The following is a 22,418-nucleotide window of genomic DNA, read 5'->3' as shown; positions in this document are numbered from 1 at the left end:
ATTGGAGACAAATTTGCAATAGTAACTTGCAGTGCCGAGGAAAGACATTACTTGTTTCTTGGTATGAGGGGTAAGCCAGTCATGGATGGCTTGGACTTTTTGCGGGTTCTGGTTTCAGCTTCCCTCCCCCTACCCGGTGGCCTAGGTACTGCACCTCAGCCATTCCCAGCTGACACTTGTCTGGTCTTACTGTCAGATGTCACATATGCGGTCCAAGTTGGTCCCCACATGCACTAAGTGTTCCTCCCAGGTGTTACTAAAGATGGCTATGTTGTCTAAGTAGGCGCAAGCGAATCCCTGGCATCCCTCCAACAGCTGGTCTACGACTCGCTGAAAGGTGGTGGGTGCATTTTTCATCCCGAAGGGCATTACCAGGAATTTGAACAGTCCGAATGGGGTAATGAAGGCGGAGCGTTCTATGCCCTCCCAGGTAAGGGCAATTTGCCCATAGCCTTTACTGAGGTCCAGGGTGCTGACGTATTGGGCCCCGGCTAGTTGGTCCAGTAGTTCATCTATGCGTGGCATGGGGTAAGTGCCGCTAACAGTGTAGTCATTTAGTCGCCTGTAGTCTGTGCAAAATCTGGTGCTCCCATCCTTTTTAGGCACTAGCACCACTGGGGAAGCCCAGGGGCTGTGGGAGGGCCTGATGATGCCCAGCTGGAGCATTTCTGAGAGCTCTGCTTGGATGGCCTTCTTTACAGACTCGGGGACTCTGTAGGGGGCCTGCTGGATGGGTTTTTGTCCGTGGGTCTCTGCATGGTGAAGGGCTAAACCAGTACGTCCCGGGGCTACCGAGAATGCGAGAGCCCGGTCCTCTAGTATGGTTCGCATCTGACTTGTTTGCTGGGAGCTCAGCCGGGAAGCCCCAGTGGGAATACCAGTATGTGACGGAGGTGTAGGCAGGACAGATGGCATGCGGAGAGCTGTGGGCACACAAGATTTTTATTGAGGGATTTGGGACACTCGATCGGGGCAACAAGGGTTAAGTTCGGGGCACACAACAGAGAGACAGTTCAGGCAGGTAATGGGTAATCCGGACACACAACAGAGGGGCAGTTGAGGCAAAGAGAGTCCAGGCACAACAGAGGGACAGTTCAGACCAGCAATGGGTAATCCGGGCACACAACAGAGAGACAGTTCAGACCGGCAATGGGTAATCCGGGCACACAACAGAGGGACAGTTCAGACCGGCAATGGGTAATCCGGGCACACAACAGAGAGACAGTTCAGACCGGCAATGGGTAATCCGGGCACACAACAGAGGGACAGTTCAGACCGGCAATGGGTAATCCGGGCACACAACAGAGAGACAGTTCAGACCGGCAATGGGTAATCCGGGCACACAACAGAGGGACAGTTCAGACCGGCAATGGGTAATCCGGGCACACAACAGAGGGGCTTGCAGGGACACTCGGCAGCAGGCGGGCTTGCAGGGACACTCAGCAGCAGGCCGGCTTGCAGGGATACTCGTCAGCAGGCGGACTTGCAGGGATACTCACAACAGACAGGCTTGCAGGGACACTCACAGCAGGCAGGCTGGCAGGGACACTCACAGCAGGCAGGCTTGCAGGGTCTGGCAGGGTCTTGGCTGTGGGGTCTGGCTGCAACTCAGACCTCTCACGGCGCTCTGTCACGAGCAGGGGACAAACTAACTGCTCGGGTCCTGCTCCGGTCTTTTTTCGCCGGAGCAGGACGCTTCCTTCTGCACATGTCTTCTCCAAATCGGGGAAAGTCATGAGTTACGCTTTCAGCAGAAGAGTTATAAAGCGAGAAAGAAGATATCAGCGAGAGATTAAGGAATAACCTCATTCACAAACTGTATGGAAAAAGGGTAACTATCAGGATACAAAAGCAGTCTTTGTTTGAAACCCTAACATCATTGGACCCTACCAACATTAAGCAAATCCAGAACGAATTGGAAACTTTACAAAGACAAACACAAAAACTTGCCATGAATGGGAAACAAAAAAAACTTCAGAAGCTGCACCAAGAGCAGACCTTTTGGATACAGCCTAAACATAAAAGCAACCCAACATCTATACCTCCTACAGGTCAACATCAGAAGAGTTAAAAACCAGCCCCATTTCCGGCAGTGAGGAGCTCGGAGTTGCATTTCCTGGGAGTGATTCAGGTTTCACTTTCCTTGTTACTCTGTGATTACAATGGCGTCTGCCGATGTGAGAGAAGGGCTGAACTGTTCCATCTGTCTGGACGTTTATAGGGATCCTGTAACACTTAGATGTGGACACAACTTCTGCCAGGTCTGCATTAATTGTGCACTGGATAAGCAGCAGGCGTCTGGAGGCTATTCCTGTCCGGACTGCAGGGAAAAGATTAAGGATCGATCGGCTATGTACAGAAACATAACCCTTCGTAACGTAGCTGAGTGTTTTCTCACCGCTCAGCCAGTTCAGGAGGAGACCGGGGTCTGCTGTACTTATTGCGACTCTCCTGTTCCTGCTGTGAAGACCTGTCTGCTGTGCGAAGCTTCTCTGTGCGGCAAGCACTTGAAAAAGCACAGGAAGTCAACAGAACATGTCTTAGTGGATCCCACCACGTCCCTGGAGAACAGAAAATGCTCCAACCACAAGAAAGTCCTGGAGTATTACTGCACCGAGGACTCTACTTGCATCTGTGTCACCTGCTGCTTGGTTGGAGAACACAGGGGACACAAGGTGGAACCCATGGAGGACGCATCTGAGAAGAAAAAGAAGAAACTGAGGACCATTCTAGAGGAACTGGCTTCAAAGAGAGAGCAAGCTGAGAAAGAAGTCCAAACCTTTCAGAGACACAACAAAAAAGTTCAGAGAAAACTGACTGGTGAAACCGAGAGGATCACCACCCTTTTCAGAGACCTCAGAAAACAGATGGATGACCTGGAGAAGAAAGCCTTGTCTGAGATTAGCAGGCAAGGAGGACAGATATCACTGTCCATCTCCGAAAAGATCGAGCAGTTGACAATCAAGAAGGATGAGCTGTCCAAGAAGATGTTCCACATTGAGGAACTGTGCAACACCAACGATTCACTAGCGTTCCTAAAGGAAGAAGAGTCGGAAATGTGTGACCTCTCTGGTCCCGAGGTAGTAGAACATCAGAACGCAAAGAAGGACGGTAACCTTCTCTGCCATGTTGGTGATCTCGATAAGAATCTGGTCTCACTAACTCTGCATTCGGGTTTAACTAATATGGTATCACGCTTAAAGAAGGAGATCCACATGGAGGAGGCTGTGGACCTATTGCTGGATGTCAACACAGTTGCCAAATTTGTCCAAATAGATGATGACCTGAAAAGGGCGTATTATTCGAAAAACCAAGAACACCCAGATTCACCGGAGAGATTTGAGGATTGTCAGGTTTTGAGCATAAAGAGCTTTTCATCGGGGCGGTATTTCTGGGAGGTGGAGAACAGTAAGATGGGAAATTGGATGATAGGGGTGGCCTACGCCAGCGTAGAGAGGAAAGGGGAGCAGTCCTACATTGGGAACAATAACAAGTCCTGGTGTTTGTGCAAAACGAATAAAAAATACTCCGTGATGCACGATGGTAAAACTATCCAAGTACCTGAAAATGTTTCCTCCCAGAGATTAGTGATCTTTCTGGATTACAAGGCCGGGACTTTGTCCTTTTATGAGCTCGGGGATACCGTCAGACCCTTATACACCTTCACCACCACCTTCACCGAGCCCCTCTACCCTGCATTCTACATATGGGATGAGTGGTTAAGGATCAAAAGTTAGACCAGTTAAAAAAAGGGGTTTATTTAACCACTTCATGTCCGGACACTTTCCCCCCCTTCCAGTCCGGACACTTTCACCCCCTTCCAGTCCGGACACTTTCAACCCCTTCCTGTCCAGGCCAATTTTCATCTTTCAGCACTATCACACTTTGAATGACAATTGCGCGGTCATGCAACACTGTACCCGTATGACATTTTTAGCATTTTTTTGAGACAGATAAAACTTTATTTTGGTGGTATTTATTCACCACTGGGATTTTTATTTTTTTGCTATATGAATGAAAACGTCCAAACATTTTGAAAAAAAAAGTGTTTTTCTTGTTTTTCATAAAATGTTGCAAATAAATAATCTTTCTTCATAAATCTTGACCAAAATGTATTCAGCTATCTTTTTTAGTAAAAAAAAAACCCAAATTAGTTTATAACCAAAAATTAAATTTATTTTTTTTTTATATTATTATTTTTTTTTGGGGGGGGGGGGGGTTTGGTGACACTGTACTACTTGTGGGAGGTGATTAAGATTTTTTTTTTTACACTGATTGCTTTTACACCCAAAAAGGCTGTAAAAGCAATCATTTCTCCTTCTCTCTGGCTGCATTCTTGCAGTCATTGAGAAATGCTGTGTGACCTGTGATTGGTCACAGCTTGTCACATGGTACAAGGCTGTTGTGAATAGCCCTGTACCATGTGATCTCTGTGATCATTCACAGATTTCACACGTAGTAAGCAATGATGTCAGAAGCGACATCTTGTTTACTACTATTATTATTATACAGTATTTATATAGCGCTAAAAGGTTTGCTCAGCGCTGTACATTATAGTGGGGGACCAGGGGCGGACTGACAACTCATGGGGCCCCCGGGCAACAGGGGATCATGGGGCCCCTGTGTCCTTGCCCAAACTCAAAAAAGCCTATGAAAAAGGTATCAGGGGCATTTCATGGGGCCCCCTACTGACCCCGGGCCCTCGGGCAGTGCCCGAGTTTCCAAGTGGTCAGTCCGCCCCTGTGGGGGACAGAACATGAGACAATGCAGTAACAATACAATACACGAGGGGTTCGAGGGCCCTGCTCTTTCGAGCTTACAATCTAGGAGGATTAACCCCTTAGGTCCCACAGTGAGTATAACAAGCATGCTGTACTGCATCTACAGACTGATTGTACTGTGGGGGGGTCAGTAACACTTTAATACCACGTTAGGTTGCGGGTGTGTGACATTTGTTTTGCTGATAATGTTCTGTTGGCTAGGGACTCATCCTCGCCTATGGGAGGAATGCAGAATTGGGAAGGGGTATCCATAAAAATTGGTGCTCCCCCCCCCCCCCAACAAAAACCTGTAACAGGCTGGGGGGAGGGAGTGAAACAGGGGTTCTTTTTGAGTGAAATTCCACTTTAATGGCAGTTAGGTTCAGAGGGTGCACCATGACGTGTCTTCCGGTTCCACAAGGACAGGGACTCATTCAATGGCTTGGAAATCATGGAGTCGGGTGGTGAGGCAACGAAGAGTCTCACATCTGAGCGCTGCACTCATACCAGGAACTTTCAGTACTGGGTGCCCCAAAAATTCTAGCAGGGATTCTACATTTAGCCCGGGTTCACATACAGTATGTGCGGAGCGGTATATCGCATGTGATTCACACAGGAACCGCACCGCATTCCTGCACATTGCATGTGATTTGCACAGGAACCGGACCGCATCCCTGCACATCGCATGTGATTCACACAGGAACCGCACTGCATCCCTGCACATTGCATGTGATTTGCACAGGAACTGCACTGCATTCCTGCACATCGCATGTGTTCCGCACAGGAACCGCGACGCATTCCTGCACATCGCATGTGATTCGCACAGGAACCGTGCCGCATTCTTGCACATCGCATGTGATTCGCACAAGAACCGCGCTGCATTCCTACACATCGCATGTGATCGGCACAGGAACCGCGACGCATTCCTGCACATCGCATGTGATTCGCACAAGAACCGCGCCGCATTCCTGCACATCGCATGTGTTCCGCACAGGAACCGTACCGCATTCCTGCACATCGCATGTGATCGGCACAGGAACCGCGCCGCATTCCTGCACATCGCATGTGATTCGCACAGGAACCACGCCGCATTCCTGCACATCGCTTGTGATTCGCAAGGAACCGCGCTGCATTCCTGCACATCGCTTGTGATTCGCAAGGAACCTCGCCGCATTCCTGCACATCGCTTGTGATTTGCAAGGAACCGCACCGCATTCCTGCACATCGCATGTGATTGGCACAGGAACCGCGCCGCATTCCTGCACATCGCATGTGATTCGCACAGGAACCGCGCCACATTCCTCCACATTGCATGTCATTCTCACAGGAACCGCGCCGCATTCCTGCACATCGCATGTGATTTGTGTGCGGTGCTATCCGAGTCGTACATTTTGTATGGCTCTATTCGCACCACACCCACACCAAAAACGCGCAGGACCCTTTTTTGGGTCCGCACTAGAATCGGATTGCATGGGTATTCTCACCTCTGTGATCCGATTCTGCACATCGCACCGTGTTTTGCGGACCACTTTCGGGGTGTTGTTAACTTAACATACACACCCACAGCGGCTCGCATGAACGGGGTGCGATTCTGATCACAGAGAAAATGCAAATTTGCATCGCATCAGTGTGAATCAGGGCTTAGACTAGTGTTGCACCTGCTGTGTATGAGAACTTGGACAGTTCCGAGTTAATCTGCCCATAGATGGATCAAAATTTATCAGGGACTGCCCATATTTTGATCCATGTATGGGCACTGTGGTTGTACAGAGGTCAACCTACCGATCAAGGTACATTGGAGGAGGGGGGAGGGTATATGGGGGGCTGGGAATAGGTAAAGTATGTATTGAAAAATTGTGTTTGTATTGATTGGTATAATCAGGGCTGCTGTTAGAAACTACAGGGCCCTATACAGCCAACCTGACGGGTCCCCAAAAAACACAGTTTACTATACTTCAGTTATGAATGAACACAGTGAGTGATTGGTACTGATCGCTCATTGTGTTCATTCAGGAAAAGAAATGTCTTGTGACATATTTACTGGAACTTTCCCCCACTCTCCATCCTGAAGGATCCTATTGTCCTAGTGCCGTGGCAACAAAAGGAGGGAAGCTGGCAGCACTGTATGTGTGGGGGCACACAGGGGGGCCTGGGCAAATGTATGGTGCACAGGGAGGGAGATGGGTGCAGTGGGGGGATTTATTGGAACCGATCCCCTGTATGGCTCTCTCTGCAGCAGCTGACACCAGAGAGGAGGAGAGAAGCCAGAATTCAGCTGCTGCAGAGAGAGCCATACAGGGGATCGGTTCCAAAAACTGCCCTCTCCCCCGCCATGCTGATCATCCTCCCTGCCCACATCCAATTCACCCATCTGCCTGGGGCCCGCTGCTGGCCTGGGCCCCATACAGGAGGACTGGTGGTACCCCCTTATCCGTGGCCCTGGGTATAATGTTGGGCTTTGTAATATGAAATTAATAAAAAAATATAATAAATAAAAAAAAGCCTACTGATTGACTTCTGTACAACCGCCATGTTGGAAATGTTTCTCTTAACCAGCGCTGCTGGCTATAGACGGCAGTGCTGATCTGTGTATTCTCAGGGTGGGGAAGTCTCTCTGCCACCAGAGTACAATGACACAGCGGATGTGGGAATCAGGTCAGTTTTAATGCCTCTTCACCGTCTCCAGATTTAACCCTATAATGCTGCACCACTGCGCCACAATCATGTGCATTGCATGCAGTAGCGGTGCAGCCCCATTAAACTCAATGGGTGTGTTTGACAGGCAGCACACCCACCTGTGTTAAAAATGCCATGGCTGCAAAGCTCAGCGGCCGCGGCATCTGTACAGCCTCATCTGGCTGTATTAGGACAGTTTGGGCGGGCAGCAGTAAAACCACAGCTCAGCCGCTCAATTTTACCACCCCAAAGCCTCAAGTCTGAAAGAGAACGAACTGCTTAATGCAGAACTACACTGTATCTGACCACCTGTGACGGGAGTCACTTTGGGTGGGGGGCCCATGGAACCCAGCTCACTTTGGAGAGGTGGGGAGACCCCTGTCTCAGCACCCCATATCCCTATTATGTGTAATTCACCCTGTGCGCTCGCTCTCAGTACATATGTTTTTCTTAATTGCACGCGAATGCGCAACCGCTCGGCGTCAGGCCCAGACTTCGGGGGGCCGCACATTTGCGTGCGACCGGCGCCAAGAGGTTAATGAGAAATGACAGGAGTATCACAAGCTTGGTATGCGATTATTTCTTACAATCTTGAGAAGGTGCCAATCATTTTGTCCAGTCCATTTTTGGGGTTTTGCATGGAATGTATCCAATTTTGCTTTTTCTTTCTCCTCTTTTTTGTGTCATACCAATACAAACCAAAGAAATTGTTTGGAATTGCAACAATTTTCTGGGCCAAGTGGTGCATTATCTGACAGAAATGTAGGGGGGGACAAGATTTTTGGCCATGACTGTACATCCCAAGACAAACAATTTTGTATTCTGCTTTGTGTATTTCTGTAGTTCAAGGACTATATGGCTAATCAATAGCTCACATGAACGTCTCAGAAATCCAGTTTTTTTATGGTGATTGATACATGCCCTTTACAAAAGATAAAATTGGTATTTTTATAGACATTTTTCCACCACAGATGTATGCAGAGACCCAGACTATAAATCCAAAGAGAGTCAATTTTGAATTCTGCTTGGTGTGTCTGTTTATCCTGTAGCTCAAGGACTATGCGGTTAATCAATAGCTCACATAAAAAGTTCAGAAGTACATTTTCATGGTAATTGATACACACCCTGTACAAAAGATAAAGAGAAGCATTTTCACAGAGAGTCTCGTATCCCACACAGATAGTCTCATTTCCCCCACAGATAGTCTCATTTCCCCCACAGATAGTCTCATATCCCCCACAGATAGTCTCATTTCCCCCACAGATAGTCTCATTTCCCCCACAGATAGTCTCATTTCCCCCACAGATAGTCTCATATCCCCCACAGATAGTCTCATTTCCCCCACAGATAGTCTCATATCCCCCACAGATAGTCTCATATCCCCCACAGATAGTCTCATTTCCCCCACAGATAGTCTCATATCCCCCACAGATAGTCTCATTTCCCCCACAGATAGTCTCATTTCCCCCGCTGTCAGCAATGGATACTGTTGCACTTCTAGATGAGCTGAATTGTTCCATCTGTCTGAACATATACAGAGATCCTGTAGCGCTGAGATGTGGACACAGCTTCTGCCGGGTCTGTATTACGAGTTTGTTAGAAGCTAAGAAGTCTTCTAGAGCTTACAAATGTCCCAGATGTACAAAACGATTTCAAGGGGAACCGTCTGTGCAGGAAAACATATCACTCCGGCACATAGCGGATCACTTTTTGTCTACCCAGCCGAAGCAAGAGGAGACTGGGATCCTCTGCACTTATTGTATTCATTCTCAAGTACCGGATGTTAAAACCTGTGTGCTTTGTGAAGCTTCAATGTGCGATAATCATGTAAGAGTCCACAGCAAGTCATCGGAACACATCCTATCAGACCCTACCACCTCCTTGGAAAACAGAAAATGTTCTGTCCACAATGAGATCCTCAAATATTTCTGCTCTGATGATAACGTCTGCATATGTGCATCTTGCTCCTTGGTTGGAGACCACAAAGGCCACCAAGTACAGGTTCTACCAGAGGCTGCTGCCGAAATGAAAGTGACCTTGAAGGAAGCCCTAGAGAAACTGATCTTGAGCAAGGCTAAAACTGGAGAAAGACTTCAAATTCTACAGACGAGCAAGACAATGGTGCCAGAAACGGCAGCTAACATTAGAGGGAAAGTCACCAACCTTCTGAAGAACATCCGGGAACAGTTGGATGAATTAGAGAAGAAAGCCTTGAGTCAGATCTCCACACAGGAAAACAAAGCATTAAAATCAGTCTCTCGTTTGATCCAGAAGCTGGAAGAAGACCGGGAAGACCTCACCAAGGAAATTGCTAATACCGAGGAGCTACAGTTGCAAGAAAAAGTATGTGAACCCCTTGGGATTACGTGGAGTTTTGCATGAATTGGGCATAAAATGTGCTCTGAACGTCATCTAAGTCACAACAATAGAAGAACACAGTCTGCTGAACATAATACTACACAAACATTAGATGTTGCCATGGTTTAATTGCACATAACATGTAAACATTCACAGTGCAGGGAGGAAAAAGTATGTGAGACCCTAGCTTAATGACTTCTCCCAGAGCTAATTGGAGCCAGGAGTGAGCCAACCTTGACTCCAATCAGTCTGATGATATTGGATGTGTTGCTGACAGCTGTCCTGCCCTTAAAAAACACACACCAGTTTTGGGTTTACTGGTTTCAAGAAGCACTGTCTGATGTGAACCATGCCTCGCAGAAAAGAGCTCTCAGAAGACCTACGATCAAGAATTGTTGACTTGCATGAAGCTGGAAAGGGTTACAAAAGTATCTCCAAAAGCCTTGATGTTCATGTGTCCACGGTAAGATAGACTGTCTACAAATGGAGAAAGTTTAGCACTGTTGCTACTCTCCCTAGGCGTTGTCGTCCTGTAAAAATGACTGCAAGAGCACAGCGCAGAATGCTGCATGAGGCAACGAAGAATCCCAGAGTGTCAGCTAAAGACCTACAGAAATCTCTGGCACATGCTAACATTTTTGTTGACACATCTACAATAAGGAAAACATTAAACAAGAATGGAGTACATGGGAGGACACCACGGAGGAAGCCATTGCTGTCCAAAAAGAATATTGCAGCACGTTTGAAGTTTGCAAAAGAGCTCCTGGATGTTCCACAGCACTACTGGCAAAATATACTGTGGACAGATGAAACCAAGATTGAGTTGTTTGGGAAGAACACACAACACTATGTGTGGAGAAAAAAAGGCACAGCACACCAACATCAAAACCTCATCCCCACTGTAAAACATGGCGGAGGGAGCATCATGGTTTGGGGCTGCTTTGCTGCCTCAGGGCCTGGACGGATTGTTGTCATTGATGGGAAAATGAATTCCAGAGTTTATCAAGACATTTTGCAGGAAAACGTACGACCATCTGTCCGCCAACTGAAGCTCCGCAGAGGATGGGTGATGCAACAGGACAATGAGCCAAAGCATACAAGTAATTCAACAAAACAATGGCTGCAACAGCACAGAATACGCCTTCTGGAGTGGCCCAGTCAGAGTCCTGACCTCAACCCGATTGAAATGCTGTGGCATGACCTTAAGAGAGCGATTCACACCAGACATCCCAAGAATATTGCTACACTGAAACAGTTTTGTGAAGAGGAGTGGTCCAAAATGACTCCAGATCGTTGTGCAGGTCTGATCTGCAACTACAGGAAACGTTTGGTTGAGGTTATTGCTGCTAAAGGAGGGTCAACCATTTATTAAGTCCAAAGGTTCACATACTTTTTCCTCCCTGCACTGTGAATGTTTACATGTTATGTGCAATTAAACCATGGCAACATCTAATGTTTGTGTAGTATTATGTTCAGCAGACTGTGTTCTTCTATTGTTGTGACTTAGATGACGTTCAGAGCACATTTTATGCCCAATTCATGCAAAACTCCACGTAATCCCAAGGGGTTCACATACTTTTTCTTGCAACTGTATGTGAAATGACTGATCCTTTAAGTGTCCTACAAGCATGTGAAACCAACATGGATGAGGAAGAAAAGCACGAGGCTGAAATAACAGATGATAACATTTCTTCTGCTGGAAAATTAGATGAAGGCCTGGTTTCAGAAGCTTTACACATAGGATTCTGTGATATTATGACTGATATCAGGAAACATCTCCAGATATGCGAAGCAACCAATATAACATTGGATGCAAATACAGCGTCTTCCAATGTACTGTTATCAAACGACTGCAAATCTGTTTCCAAGAACCAGAATATGAATTGCTATAACAGTCCTCAGAGCTTCAAGCAGAGTGATCAGGTCTTGAGCTTGGAGAGTTTAGGTTGGGGACCGTGTTACTGGGAAGTTGACACTCAGAGGTCAGACTACTGGATAATAGGGATGGCCTACAGCAGTATAGATCGGCAGGGGCTAAAATCATGGCTTGGTTCCAACAACAAGTCTTGGGGTATACGTAGAGCAGGCTACACCTATCTAGCAAGACATAATGGTAAGGAAATCCAGTTGTCGGGAGGTTTTGGCCAGGGACAAAGAATCCGAGTGTATCTAGATCATGGGGCTGGGCGCTTGTCCTTTTATGAGCTAAGTGACCCGATCAAACATCTACACACCTTCAAGGCCACCTTCACCGAGGCCCTTCACATAGCTCTGTGTGTATATAGTAACGTATGGATACGGATTCTCAGCTAGGAATAATAAATACGAGGAAAGTATAACTAAAGACAAAACTTTGTTCATATTTTTAATTCTGATTAGAGTGGAGAAGGGTAAGAACAACTGTTAGGTTTTTTATTGCTGTGTCCCCATTCGGGAAATTTACCCTCTGTTTTTGTCCTTTCACTATTGTCACCGAGTGAAAGAAAATCCCACATATTGGGTTGTCCCCAAAACAGGAATAGAGGTGAAATCTTCCAATGGGGACAATAGTTCTGGTGACAATTCGAGGTTCCCTCACTGTGGAGGGATTTCCTCCCTATTCCTGTTTTGGCTATGAGACAGGAAGTGAAGGAAAATCTCCTCAATGGGAAACAGATGACAAAAAAAAACCTGACAGGGGTTAGAAATATAGAAAAGTGACGGCAGAGCAAGACCAAATGGTCCATCCAGTCTGTCGTTATTTAGTTTTTTTTTTTATTTGTTTGTTTTTTCTGTTAGCTTTTTTAACTTTTTTGTCTGAGCATAGACCTATGACAGAAAAAGACTGTGGTCCATCCAGATTGCCCTTTATGTGTGTGTGTTTGTGGTTTTTGTTTGTTTGGGGTTTTTTTTTTGGGGGGGGGGTGTTTGTTTGTTTTTTGATTTTGTTTTTTTTGCATTTTGTTTTAGGTTTTTTTTTTTGTTACCTTTTTTTGTCTGAGTATAGACCTATGACAGAAAAAGACTGTGGTCCATCCAGATTGCCCTTTTTGTGTGTGTGTTTGTGGTTTTTGTTTGTTTGGGGTTTTTTTTTGGGGGGGGGGTGTTTGTTTGTTTTTTGATTTTGTTTTTTTTGCATTTTGTTTTAGGTTTTTTTTTTTGTTACCTTTTTTTGTCTGAGTATAGACCTATGACAGAAAAAGACTGTGGTCCATCCAGATTGCCCTTATTGTGTGTGTGTTTGTGGTTTTTGTTTGTTTGTTTTTTTGTTTTTTTTTGGGGGGGGTGTTTGTTTTTTGTTTTTGTTTTTTTTGCATTTTTTTTTAGGTTTTTTTTTTGTTAGCTTTTTTTGTCAGAGCATAGACCTATGACAGAAAAAGACTGTGGTCCATCCAGATTGCCCTTTATGTGTGTGTGTTTGTGGTTTTTGTTTGTTTGGTTTTTTTTGGGGGGGGGGTGTTTGTTGGTTTTTTGTGTTTGTTTTTTTTGCATTTTTTTTTAGGTTTTTTTTTTTGTTAGCTTTTTTGTCTGAGTATAGACCTATTCTTGTCCCAGGCATGTTTGAAGCTATTTGCTGTTGACCGGCTCACTACCTCTGCTGGAAATTTATTCCAAGCATCAACTACTCTTTCAGTAAAATAGTACTTTCTGAGATTAGTTTTGAACTTTCCTCCAGGTAGTTTAACATAGAAAAGCAATGACAGAAAAAGACCGCAGTCCATCGAGTCTGCCCTTTTTGAGTGTGTGTGTTTTTTTTTTTTTGGGGGGGGTGTTTGTGTGTTTTTTGTTTTTGTTTTTTTTTAGGGTTTTTTTTGTTAATTTTTTTTGTCTGCGTATAGACCTATGACAGAAAAAGACTGTGGTCCATCCAGATTGCCCTTTATGTGTGTGTGTGTGTGTGGTTTTGTTTTGTTTGTTTGGTTTTTTTTTGGGGGGGGGGGTTTGTTTGTTTTTTGTTTTTGTTTTTTTTGCATTTTTTTTTTAGGTTTTTTTTTTGTTAGCTTTTTTGTCTGAGTATAGACCTGTGTTTGTCCCAGGCATGTTTGAAGCTATTTACTGTTGACCGGCTCACTACCTCTGCTGGAAATGTATTCCGAGCATCAACTACTCTTTCAGTAAAATAGTACTTTCTGAGATTAGTTTTGAACTTTCCTCCAGGTAGTTTAACAGAGAAAAGCAATGACAGAAAAAGACCGCGGCCCATCGAGTCTGCCCTTTCTGTTTGTGTGTTTTTTTTTTGTTTGGGGGGGTTGTTTTTTTTTTGTTTTGTGTTTTTTTTGTTTTTGTTTTTTTTAGGTTTTTTTTGTTAGCTTTTTTTTCCTGAGTATAGCTCTATGCCTGTCCCTGAAACTATTTACAGTAAAATAGTAACTTCTGAGATTAGTTTTGAACTTTCCTCCAGGTATTTTAAAATAGAAAGTGATGACAGAAAAAGGCTGTGGTCCATCGAGATTGCCCTTTGTGTGTGTGTGTGTCTGTTTTTTTTTTTTGGGGGGGGGGGGGTTGTTTGTTTTTGTATTTTTTGCATTTTTTTTTAGGTTTTTTTTTCCGTAACTTTTTTTGTCTGAGTATAGACCTATTCTTGTCCCAGGCATGTTTGAAGCTATTTGCTGTTGACCGGCTCACTACCTCTGCTGGCAGTTTATCCCAAGCATCAACTACTCTTTCAGTAAAATAGTACTTTCTGAGATTATTTTTGAACTTTCCTCCAGATAGTTTAACATAGAAACATAGAAAACTGATGACAGAAAAAGACTGCGGTCCATCGAGTCTGCCCTTTTTTGGTGTGGTTTTTTAATTATTTTTTGGGGGGGCGGGGGTTTGTTTGTTGTTTTTTTTTGTGGGTTTTTTTTTTGCATTTGTTTTTTTAGGGTTTTTTTTGTTAACTTTTCTTGTCTGAGTATAGATCTATGCTTGTCCCAAACATGTTTAAGATCATGTCCCCGTGTTCTTGATTTTATAACCCTCCTTTACTCTATCCAGAATGAAAAAATAAAATGTTTTGCAATTAATTCTACTTTAAATGGTATCAACAGCTTTAACTTTGCAAACATATATTTAAAAACAGGTAGCCTTTACTTATTAAAAAAAGTCTTCATTAATTTTATGAAAAATTAGGGCTATCCCTTTTTCAAAATTGTTATTTTATAGCTGAACAAACAGCTGACTATGCAGATGAATTACATATAGTACATTATTATTATTATACAGGATTTATATAGCGCCAACAGTTTGCTCAGCGATTTACAATACATGAGAGCTGCTTTGCATGCCAAAGGGTTTTTGTTTCAGTCCATCCAATTCGCAGATTTAGAGAGCTCTGCCAAAAAACACAGGCTTGTCTAGAAAGGAGGAGAACCTGATCTTTCTCTTCTGCAATTTCACTTTCACTTACAGGTCCCATCGTCACCCTGTGCCTGGACAGTGGAAGAAGAAGCAAGATGCTGATGAGCTCATCTCTCTGGCACTCTGCTCTCTCCTTCTGTGACCATGTTTCTTCTAGCACACCCAGGGGCGGACTGACAACTCATGGGGCCCCCGGGCAATAGGGAATCATGGGGCCCCTGTGTCCTTGCACAAACTCAAAAAAGCCTATGAAAAAGGTACCAGGGGCATCTCATAGGGCCCCCTACTGACCCTGGGCCCTTGGGCAGTGCCCGCGTTTCCAAATGGTCAGTCCACCCCTGAGCACACCTGATCCTTGTGCTGTTTCTTCCATTCCCTCTCTGGGCTCTGCTATACTGTAGACTGTAAGACAATGACACTAAGTCAAATGAACCCACATGGAAGAGAAATATATTTCCAATATATTTAGAAAAAAAATTATATATGTGACATATATTTACAATATAATGGCCTACGCTAATATATTTTAACATGTATTCTAAAAAATGTAAATTTAAATATATATTTTTTTCTTTTTTTTAAATATATTCTTCAGAATTTTTTTAACATATAAAAAAGTCTTTTTAACATACATTTTTACATATATTCGTAAATGCATTCCAAAAATGTAGAATAAATGTATTTATGTATTTTCAAAGACATGTATTTGAAAATGTATTTTTAAAAATTATTTTTCTATATTTTTTAATATATATATAATGCATTTCAACATACAGTGTATATATATATATATAATTGTATTATTATTATTATACAGGATTTATATAACGCCAACAGTTTGCTCAGCGCTTTACAAAATGAGGGCAGACATCACAGTTACAATACAATTTGGTACAAGAGGAAACAGAGGGGCCTGCTCGTTAGAGCTTACAATATATATATATATATATATATATATATATATATATATTTTTTTTTTTTTTTTAAATATATTGAATATGGCCAAAATTTTATTATTTCAAATATATGTCAATATATTTGGGAAGAATATTTTTAAAATATATTTAAAATATATTTTTCTTCCACGTGGGAAGGTACCTACTCATTTACGGGTTCATCAATGGATTCAGAACTGCATTCATTTGTGTCTCCTATATTGACTAGAGTTCAGCTTTAATAGTGAACTCTATATAAAAAAAAGAATGATTAAAGTGTTACTAAACCCACAACAGTAAGGCCCCTTTCACACGGGCGTTCCGTATGTCCGTATTACGGATGAAAAACGAACACCTATATATTTCTATAGATTAGCGGATGAAAACGGATGTAAACAGATGTAAATGGATGTAAACGGATGAAAACGGATGTAAACGGATGTAAATGGATGTAAACGGATGAAAAACTGATGTGGACTGATCCATTTTTTCTTGGAAAACACATGACTGAACTGATTAAAAAAACAGAACGCCGGTGTGAAAGGGGCCTAAAACCAGTCTGTAGATGCAGTAAAGCATGCTTGTTATGCTCACTGTGGAACCTAAGGGGTTAATCCTCCGCATTGTGTAAAAAGGCTGTTTGATCCTGTCTTCTCTGATCCTCTCATTCTTCTACTGTCCCCAATCCATCTGCTGATAGTACAAAGCTCTAGACTGTGGGTGGGCCTAATCCATGTCCAGATTTTCTATGTAAAATGTTGGCTGTTCTATAGATTAATATTGTTGACATTCGTTACTAATGATACAATTTAAATACATCTGTTAGATAATGAAAATAAACTATTATTTTAGCAAACCTATTATTTATGTTGCCTATATGTCCTTTTTCTCTTTTTATTGCTATCTTGTGCATATGGTAGCATGTCATGGGGCTATTGTATTTTTTGTTTTATGTTTCTTGTGAGGAATATTGGCAAGTTTGGGTTATTTATTTATTTCAGGTACTTATATAGCGCCATCAATTTACACAGCACTTTACATATATATTGTACATTCACATCAGTCCCTAACCCTCAAGGGGCGTACAATCTAAGGTCCCTAACCCTCAAGGGGCGTACAATCTAAGGTCCCTAACTCACATTCATACATACACATACTAGGGCCAATTTAGACAGGAGGCAGTTCACCTACCAGCATGTCTTTGGAGTGTGGGAGGAAACTGGTGTACCCGGAGGAAACCCACACAGGCACAGGGAGAACACGCAAACTCCAGGCAGGTGGTGTCATGGGTGGGATTCAAACGCAATGACCAAAGTGCTGACTGGCAGAAGTGCTAACCACTGTGCTGCCTGTATGTAATACTGTACATATAAGGTGTCACCAATTATGTCTTTCAAATGGAGCTATCAGAGAAAAAAAAAACTTCTAAATATTTGAGTAACTCTACATGTCTGCTGAAAGGTGTTTAACCCTTCGCCCTCCCAAGGATTCCCCACCCCCTCCCTTCCTGACCAGGCCATTTTTTGCTTTACAGCGCTGCGTTACTTTAACTGACAATTGCGCGGTCATGCAACGCTGCACCGAATGAAATTTTTTCATTTTTTCCCCACGAATTGAGCTTTCTTTCATTGGTATTTGATCACCTCTGCGGTTTTAATGTTTTGCACTATAAAAAAAAAAAGCCCGACAATTATGAGAAAAAAAACAATATTTTTTTACTTTTTGCTATTAAACATATCCAGTAAAAAAATTAAAGAAATAAAATTTCCTCATAAATATAGGCCAAAATGTATTCTGCTCCGCGTGTTTGCTGAAAAATAAAATCCCAATACGTGTAAAGTAAATGTTTTTTTGTTTTTCTACTAGTAATGGTGGTGATCAACGACTTATAGCGGGAGCGCGGAGGGCATTCTGACACTGGAGGGGGGGGGAACTGATTTGGTGTCACTGACATCCCCATTGTCACCATTTACGTCGAAGCTAAAAAATGGGATGGTCATGAAGGGGGGTAAATCTTCCGGAGGGCGAGTGGTTAAAACAGCCTAAGGACATGAAGTAGTTAATTATTATTATTATTATACAGGAAAGAATATAGTCATCTTCCGAAATTCGAATGTCAAAAAGAAAAGAGTAAAAAAGAACAGAATAGAATAGAAAATAAAAGAACAGAATAAAATAGAATAGAAAATAAAGGAATATAATAGTAAAGAATAGAATAGAATAGAAAAGATTAGCATATAATAGAATGGAATAATATTATTATTATACAGGATTTATATCGCGCCAACAGTTTGCTCAGCGCTGTACATTATAATGGGAGACAATACAGTAACAATACAATACACAAGGGGTTCGAGGGCCCTGCTCCTTGGAGCTTACAATCTAGGAGGGAGGGGATGGTGGCACAGGAGGAGATAGCTGTGGGGGATGGAGTGGTAGGAAGAGTGGAGGAGATCGGCAGTTAGCTGAGAGTGGGGTAGGCTTTCCTGAAGAGATGGCTTTTCAGGGTGCGCCTAAAGGTGAGGAGAGTAGGTGATAGTCTGATGGATTGGCGTAGGGAGTTCCAGAGGATGGGGGAAGCCCTGGAGAAGTCCTGGAGAATTGCATGGGTGGAGGAGACCAGGGAACTAGAGAGTAGGAGGTCTCGTGAGGAGCGGACAGTACGTTTTAGCGCCAACAGTTTGCTCAGCGCTTTACAATATAACGGGAGACAATACAGCAACAATACAGTTCAATACAAGAGGGATAGGAGGGCCCTGATCCTGGGAGCTTACAATCTAAGAGGGAGGGGCTGGTGGCACAAAAGGTAATAACTGTGGGGGATGGACTGGTAGGAGGAATAGAAGATTCCATTATTAGCTGAGGGCAGGATAGGCTTCCCTGAAGAGAGATGTTTTCAGAGATTGCCTAAAAGTGAGCAGAGTAGACGATAGTCTGATAAATTGGGATAGAGAGTTCCAGAGGATGAGGGAGGCTCTGGCGAAGTCCTGGAGACAAGCGTGGGAGGAGGAGACAATGGAGTTAGAACACAGGAGGTCTTGCGAGGAGCGGAGAGGACGATTTAATTAGAGCAGTCCATCTGTACACCATGTTAATGGCATGAAAATTGCTCCTTTCTATGACGCACCTTTCATCAGACATTCAGGGTTCACCATACACTTGTAGGCTACACTGCCGTCCACACGATTCCCTATACCAGCTGCTAACAGAGGAAAGAGTTAACTTAGAAGACGTCCGGAGCTCTGGATGATGCTGGGTTTTTTTTAGGGAAGAGATCGAACTTTCACTTTCGTTCTTACTCCATTACAACAAAAATGGCGTCTTCAGAATGGAGAGAAGAGCTGTACTGTTCCATCTGCCTCGAGGTTTATACAGATCCCGTCACGCTGAGATGTGGACACAACTTCTGCCAGGTCTGCATTGATCTCGTGTTGGATACTCAGGAGAGGTCAGGGGTTTACGTTTGCCCGAGCTGCAGAGATGAGTTCCTGGATCGTTCTGCTCTGTACAGAAACATAACCCTCCGTAACATTGCAGAATGTTTCTTGTCTGCTCAGCCAGCTGAAGAGGATCTTCCAATGTTCTGCACGTACTGCACTGATGCTCAGGTACCTGCTGTTAAATCCTGCCTGCACTGCGATGCTTTGCTGTGCAACACCCACCTTACAATCCATAGCAAGGCACCAGAACATACCTTGTCAGAGCCTTCCGGTTGCCTGAAGGCCAAAAAATGCTCCATCCACAAAGAGATCTTTAAATATTATTGTACCGATGACTCTGTCTGTATCTGCGCTACATGCTGTACCGGGCAACACAGGGGACACCAGGTGGAACTGATAGACGACGCATCGGAGAAGAAGAAGACAACGCTAAGGAATATCTTGGAGAAGTTGACCTCAAAAAAAGAGGAAATGAAGAAAAGACTTGAGAAACTTCAAGAACGCAAGCGGGAGGTCCAAGGAAAAACAGCCGGTGAAATGAAGAGGGCCTCTGCCTTGTTCAAAGACATCACGAGGCAGCTGGGAGATCTCAAAACGAGAGTCCTGAGTGAGATCTCCGAACATGAAGAGAAGACTATGATGTTGGTCTCTGGTCAGATCCAGCAGATGGAAACAGAGAAGGCCAAGCTGTGTAGAAACGTGCAATATATTGAGGAGCTATGTACCAAGAATGATCCAATAACAGTCTTAGAAGAGCATCTCGTTGACTATGACGAAGAAGAAGATCTGGAGGATGGAGAGAGAAAGAATCAACAGGTCCATGATGAAGGTAATCTGGACAAAGATAGCATCTCAGAGACGTTACTTGTAGGCCTATCTGACATTGTTACTGTTGTAAAGGGAAGACTTCACTCTCAAGAAGCCTCGGGCCTCCTCCTGGATGTGGCCTCAGCGGCCAATAACGTGAAAATCTCAGATGACTTGAAAGGCGCCATTCAAACCAAGCAAGAGGAAGATCGCCCAGAGACGCCCATGAGATTTCAGAAGTGCCAAGCTCTAACCAAGCAAAGTTTCAGCTCCGGTAGATACCATTGGGACGTTCTGACCAGTGAACCAGGAGGTTGGAGGTTTGGCATGACTTATCCCAGCATTCGGAGGGAAGGTGTCGAATCAGCCATCGGAGACAATGACAAGTCCTGGTGTTTGCGCACGTTTCATGGTAATTATGCTGTGAGACACCAGGGTAGAGACTTCCCGCTAGATCGCAAAATCTCAGGCCGGAAATTCCGGGTGTGTCTGGATTACGAGGCCGGCCAACTGTCCTTTTATGAGCTGGGTGACCCGATCAGACATTTGTACACCTTCACCACCACCTTTACTGAGCCCCTTCATGCTGTGCTCTATGTAATGGGAGGCAAGGCCTGGGTTCGCATAACAAGCTGATACACGGGCATTACCAAAGGTGTCATAAATATCACCCAAACCGTGCTTTTATCCTGCAATGTAAATAGGGACATGTGCATTCTGGTGCATTCTGAATGTGTTTTATGGCATTCCAGTACAGTTCAGTGCAGAAAAAATGCAGCATGTTCTACTTTTTTTTCTGGAACTGGAATGCACTGGAATCACACTGGTGTGAATTATGGCATTGGAAACCATATACCAGGGGCGGACTGACCATTTGAGAATTCGGGCACTGCCCGAGGGCCCGGGGTCAGTAGAGGGCCCCATGAGATGCCCCTGGTACCTTTCATAGGCTTTTTTGGGTGTGGTTTGAGTGTGGGCTAGGAAACAGGGGCCCCATGATCCCCTATTGCCCAGGGGCCCCATGATCCCCTATTGCCCTGGGGCCCCATGAGTTGTCAGTCCACCCCTGCCATATACCCTACTATTCATGCATTTTTAATGCAGAAAAAAAAACATGCAGGACTGCATGTGGTGTGAACCTACCCATAGGGCTAGTTCATACTAGACGCAGTTCAGTGCGCTTTTTTTCTGCATCAAAAATGCATGCACAGTGTTTTCCATGTATTCCAAAGGCCCTGGTTCACACCAGTGCAGTAAGTTCCAGTCAGTTTCTGGTGCAGAAAAAATAATAGGACATGCAGCATTTTTTTCTGCACAGAACCATACTGGAACGTAGCAAACTGCATAAAAGCTGCATCGGAGCTGCGTGTGGTGTAAGCTGTAAGCAAAAACGTATCCGGAATGCATCCAGAGTGCGTATTTGTAGTGTGAACTGGGCCTTTTCCTTATCTAAAATAATGTGAGATATATAAATCTGATCTTGTGGTTCTGCTTCTGTTACTTCCAATAAAAATGTTAACTGTACACCTTGGAATCTGTGTCCCCATTATATGTGATCACTGTTTTACTCTCAATAGCGATGTCAATTAAAGTCCCTCCCAACCAGTATCTGTTAGTGCCACATTGCCCACCACACTATCACAGTCCCACTAAAAGTCACTGATCACCGCCATTACCGTTATAGCATAATAGCTGCGTAAATTCCAGTATCTATCCCATGGGGTGTAGACGCTATAACTTTCACACAAACCAATTCACATACACTGATTGGGATTTTTTTTTTCGGAGCGGAATACATTTTGGCCTAAATTCATGAAGAGATTAGATTTTTTGATTTTTTTTTTATTGGATATGTTTTGCAACAGGAAGTAAAATAAATAAATTAATAATATAGTATATATATACAATATATTTTTTTTAAGGACAAGTTTCACCTTTTGGACAAAAATAATAAATGCACAGTTTTTTGCAGGTAAAAAAAATGTGTATTCATTATTTTTGTCCAAAGGAGCCTGTAAAGCATTGCACGAGGGATCAGTAGATCGTTGATGCCATGCAGGTTTCCTGCAGACCTATCAGAATATCTGCTTGCCATATGGGATGTACGGGGTGTATGG

General features: G+C 43.8%; 2 protein-coding genes across 2 annotated transcripts; both read left to right on the top strand.

Annotated features, from left to right (window-relative positions):
* The first annotated feature begins 2,132 nt into the window (after positions 1-2,132).
* LOC149435779 (E3 ubiquitin/ISG15 ligase TRIM25-like) lies at positions 2,133-4,099 on the top strand. Its single transcript, XM_089662452.1, has one exon. It carries the CDS (start codon positions 2,163-2,165, stop codon positions 3,735-3,737), a length of 1,575 nt encoding a protein of 524 aa, XP_089518578.1. The 5' UTR covers positions 2,133-2,162; the 3' UTR covers positions 3,738-4,099.
* A 4,816-nt stretch (positions 4,100-8,915) lies between these two features.
* LOC149435778 (uncharacterized) lies at positions 8,916-21,835 on the top strand. Its single transcript, XM_089662445.1, has 3 exons — positions 8,916-9,765; positions 11,389-12,071; positions 19,285-21,835. The coding sequence occupies exons 1-3, from the start codon at positions 8,916-8,918 to the stop codon at positions 20,935-20,937; spliced, it is 3,186 nt and encodes a 1,061-aa protein (XP_089518571.1). The 3' UTR covers positions 20,938-21,835.
* Positions 21,836-22,418: the final 583 nt, after the last annotated feature.

The sequence above is a fragment of the Staurois parvus genome, unplaced genomic scaffold (genome assembly GCF_062004578.1).
Source record: "Staurois parvus isolate SC_StPar_1 unplaced genomic scaffold, SC_StPar_1.0 ptg001477l, whole genome shotgun sequence".
NCBI lineage: Eukaryota > Metazoa > Chordata > Amphibia > Anura > Ranidae > Staurois > Staurois parvus.
The sequence above is the reverse complement of the archived record's forward strand: the minus strand, read 5'-3'. Positions and strand labels throughout refer to the sequence as shown.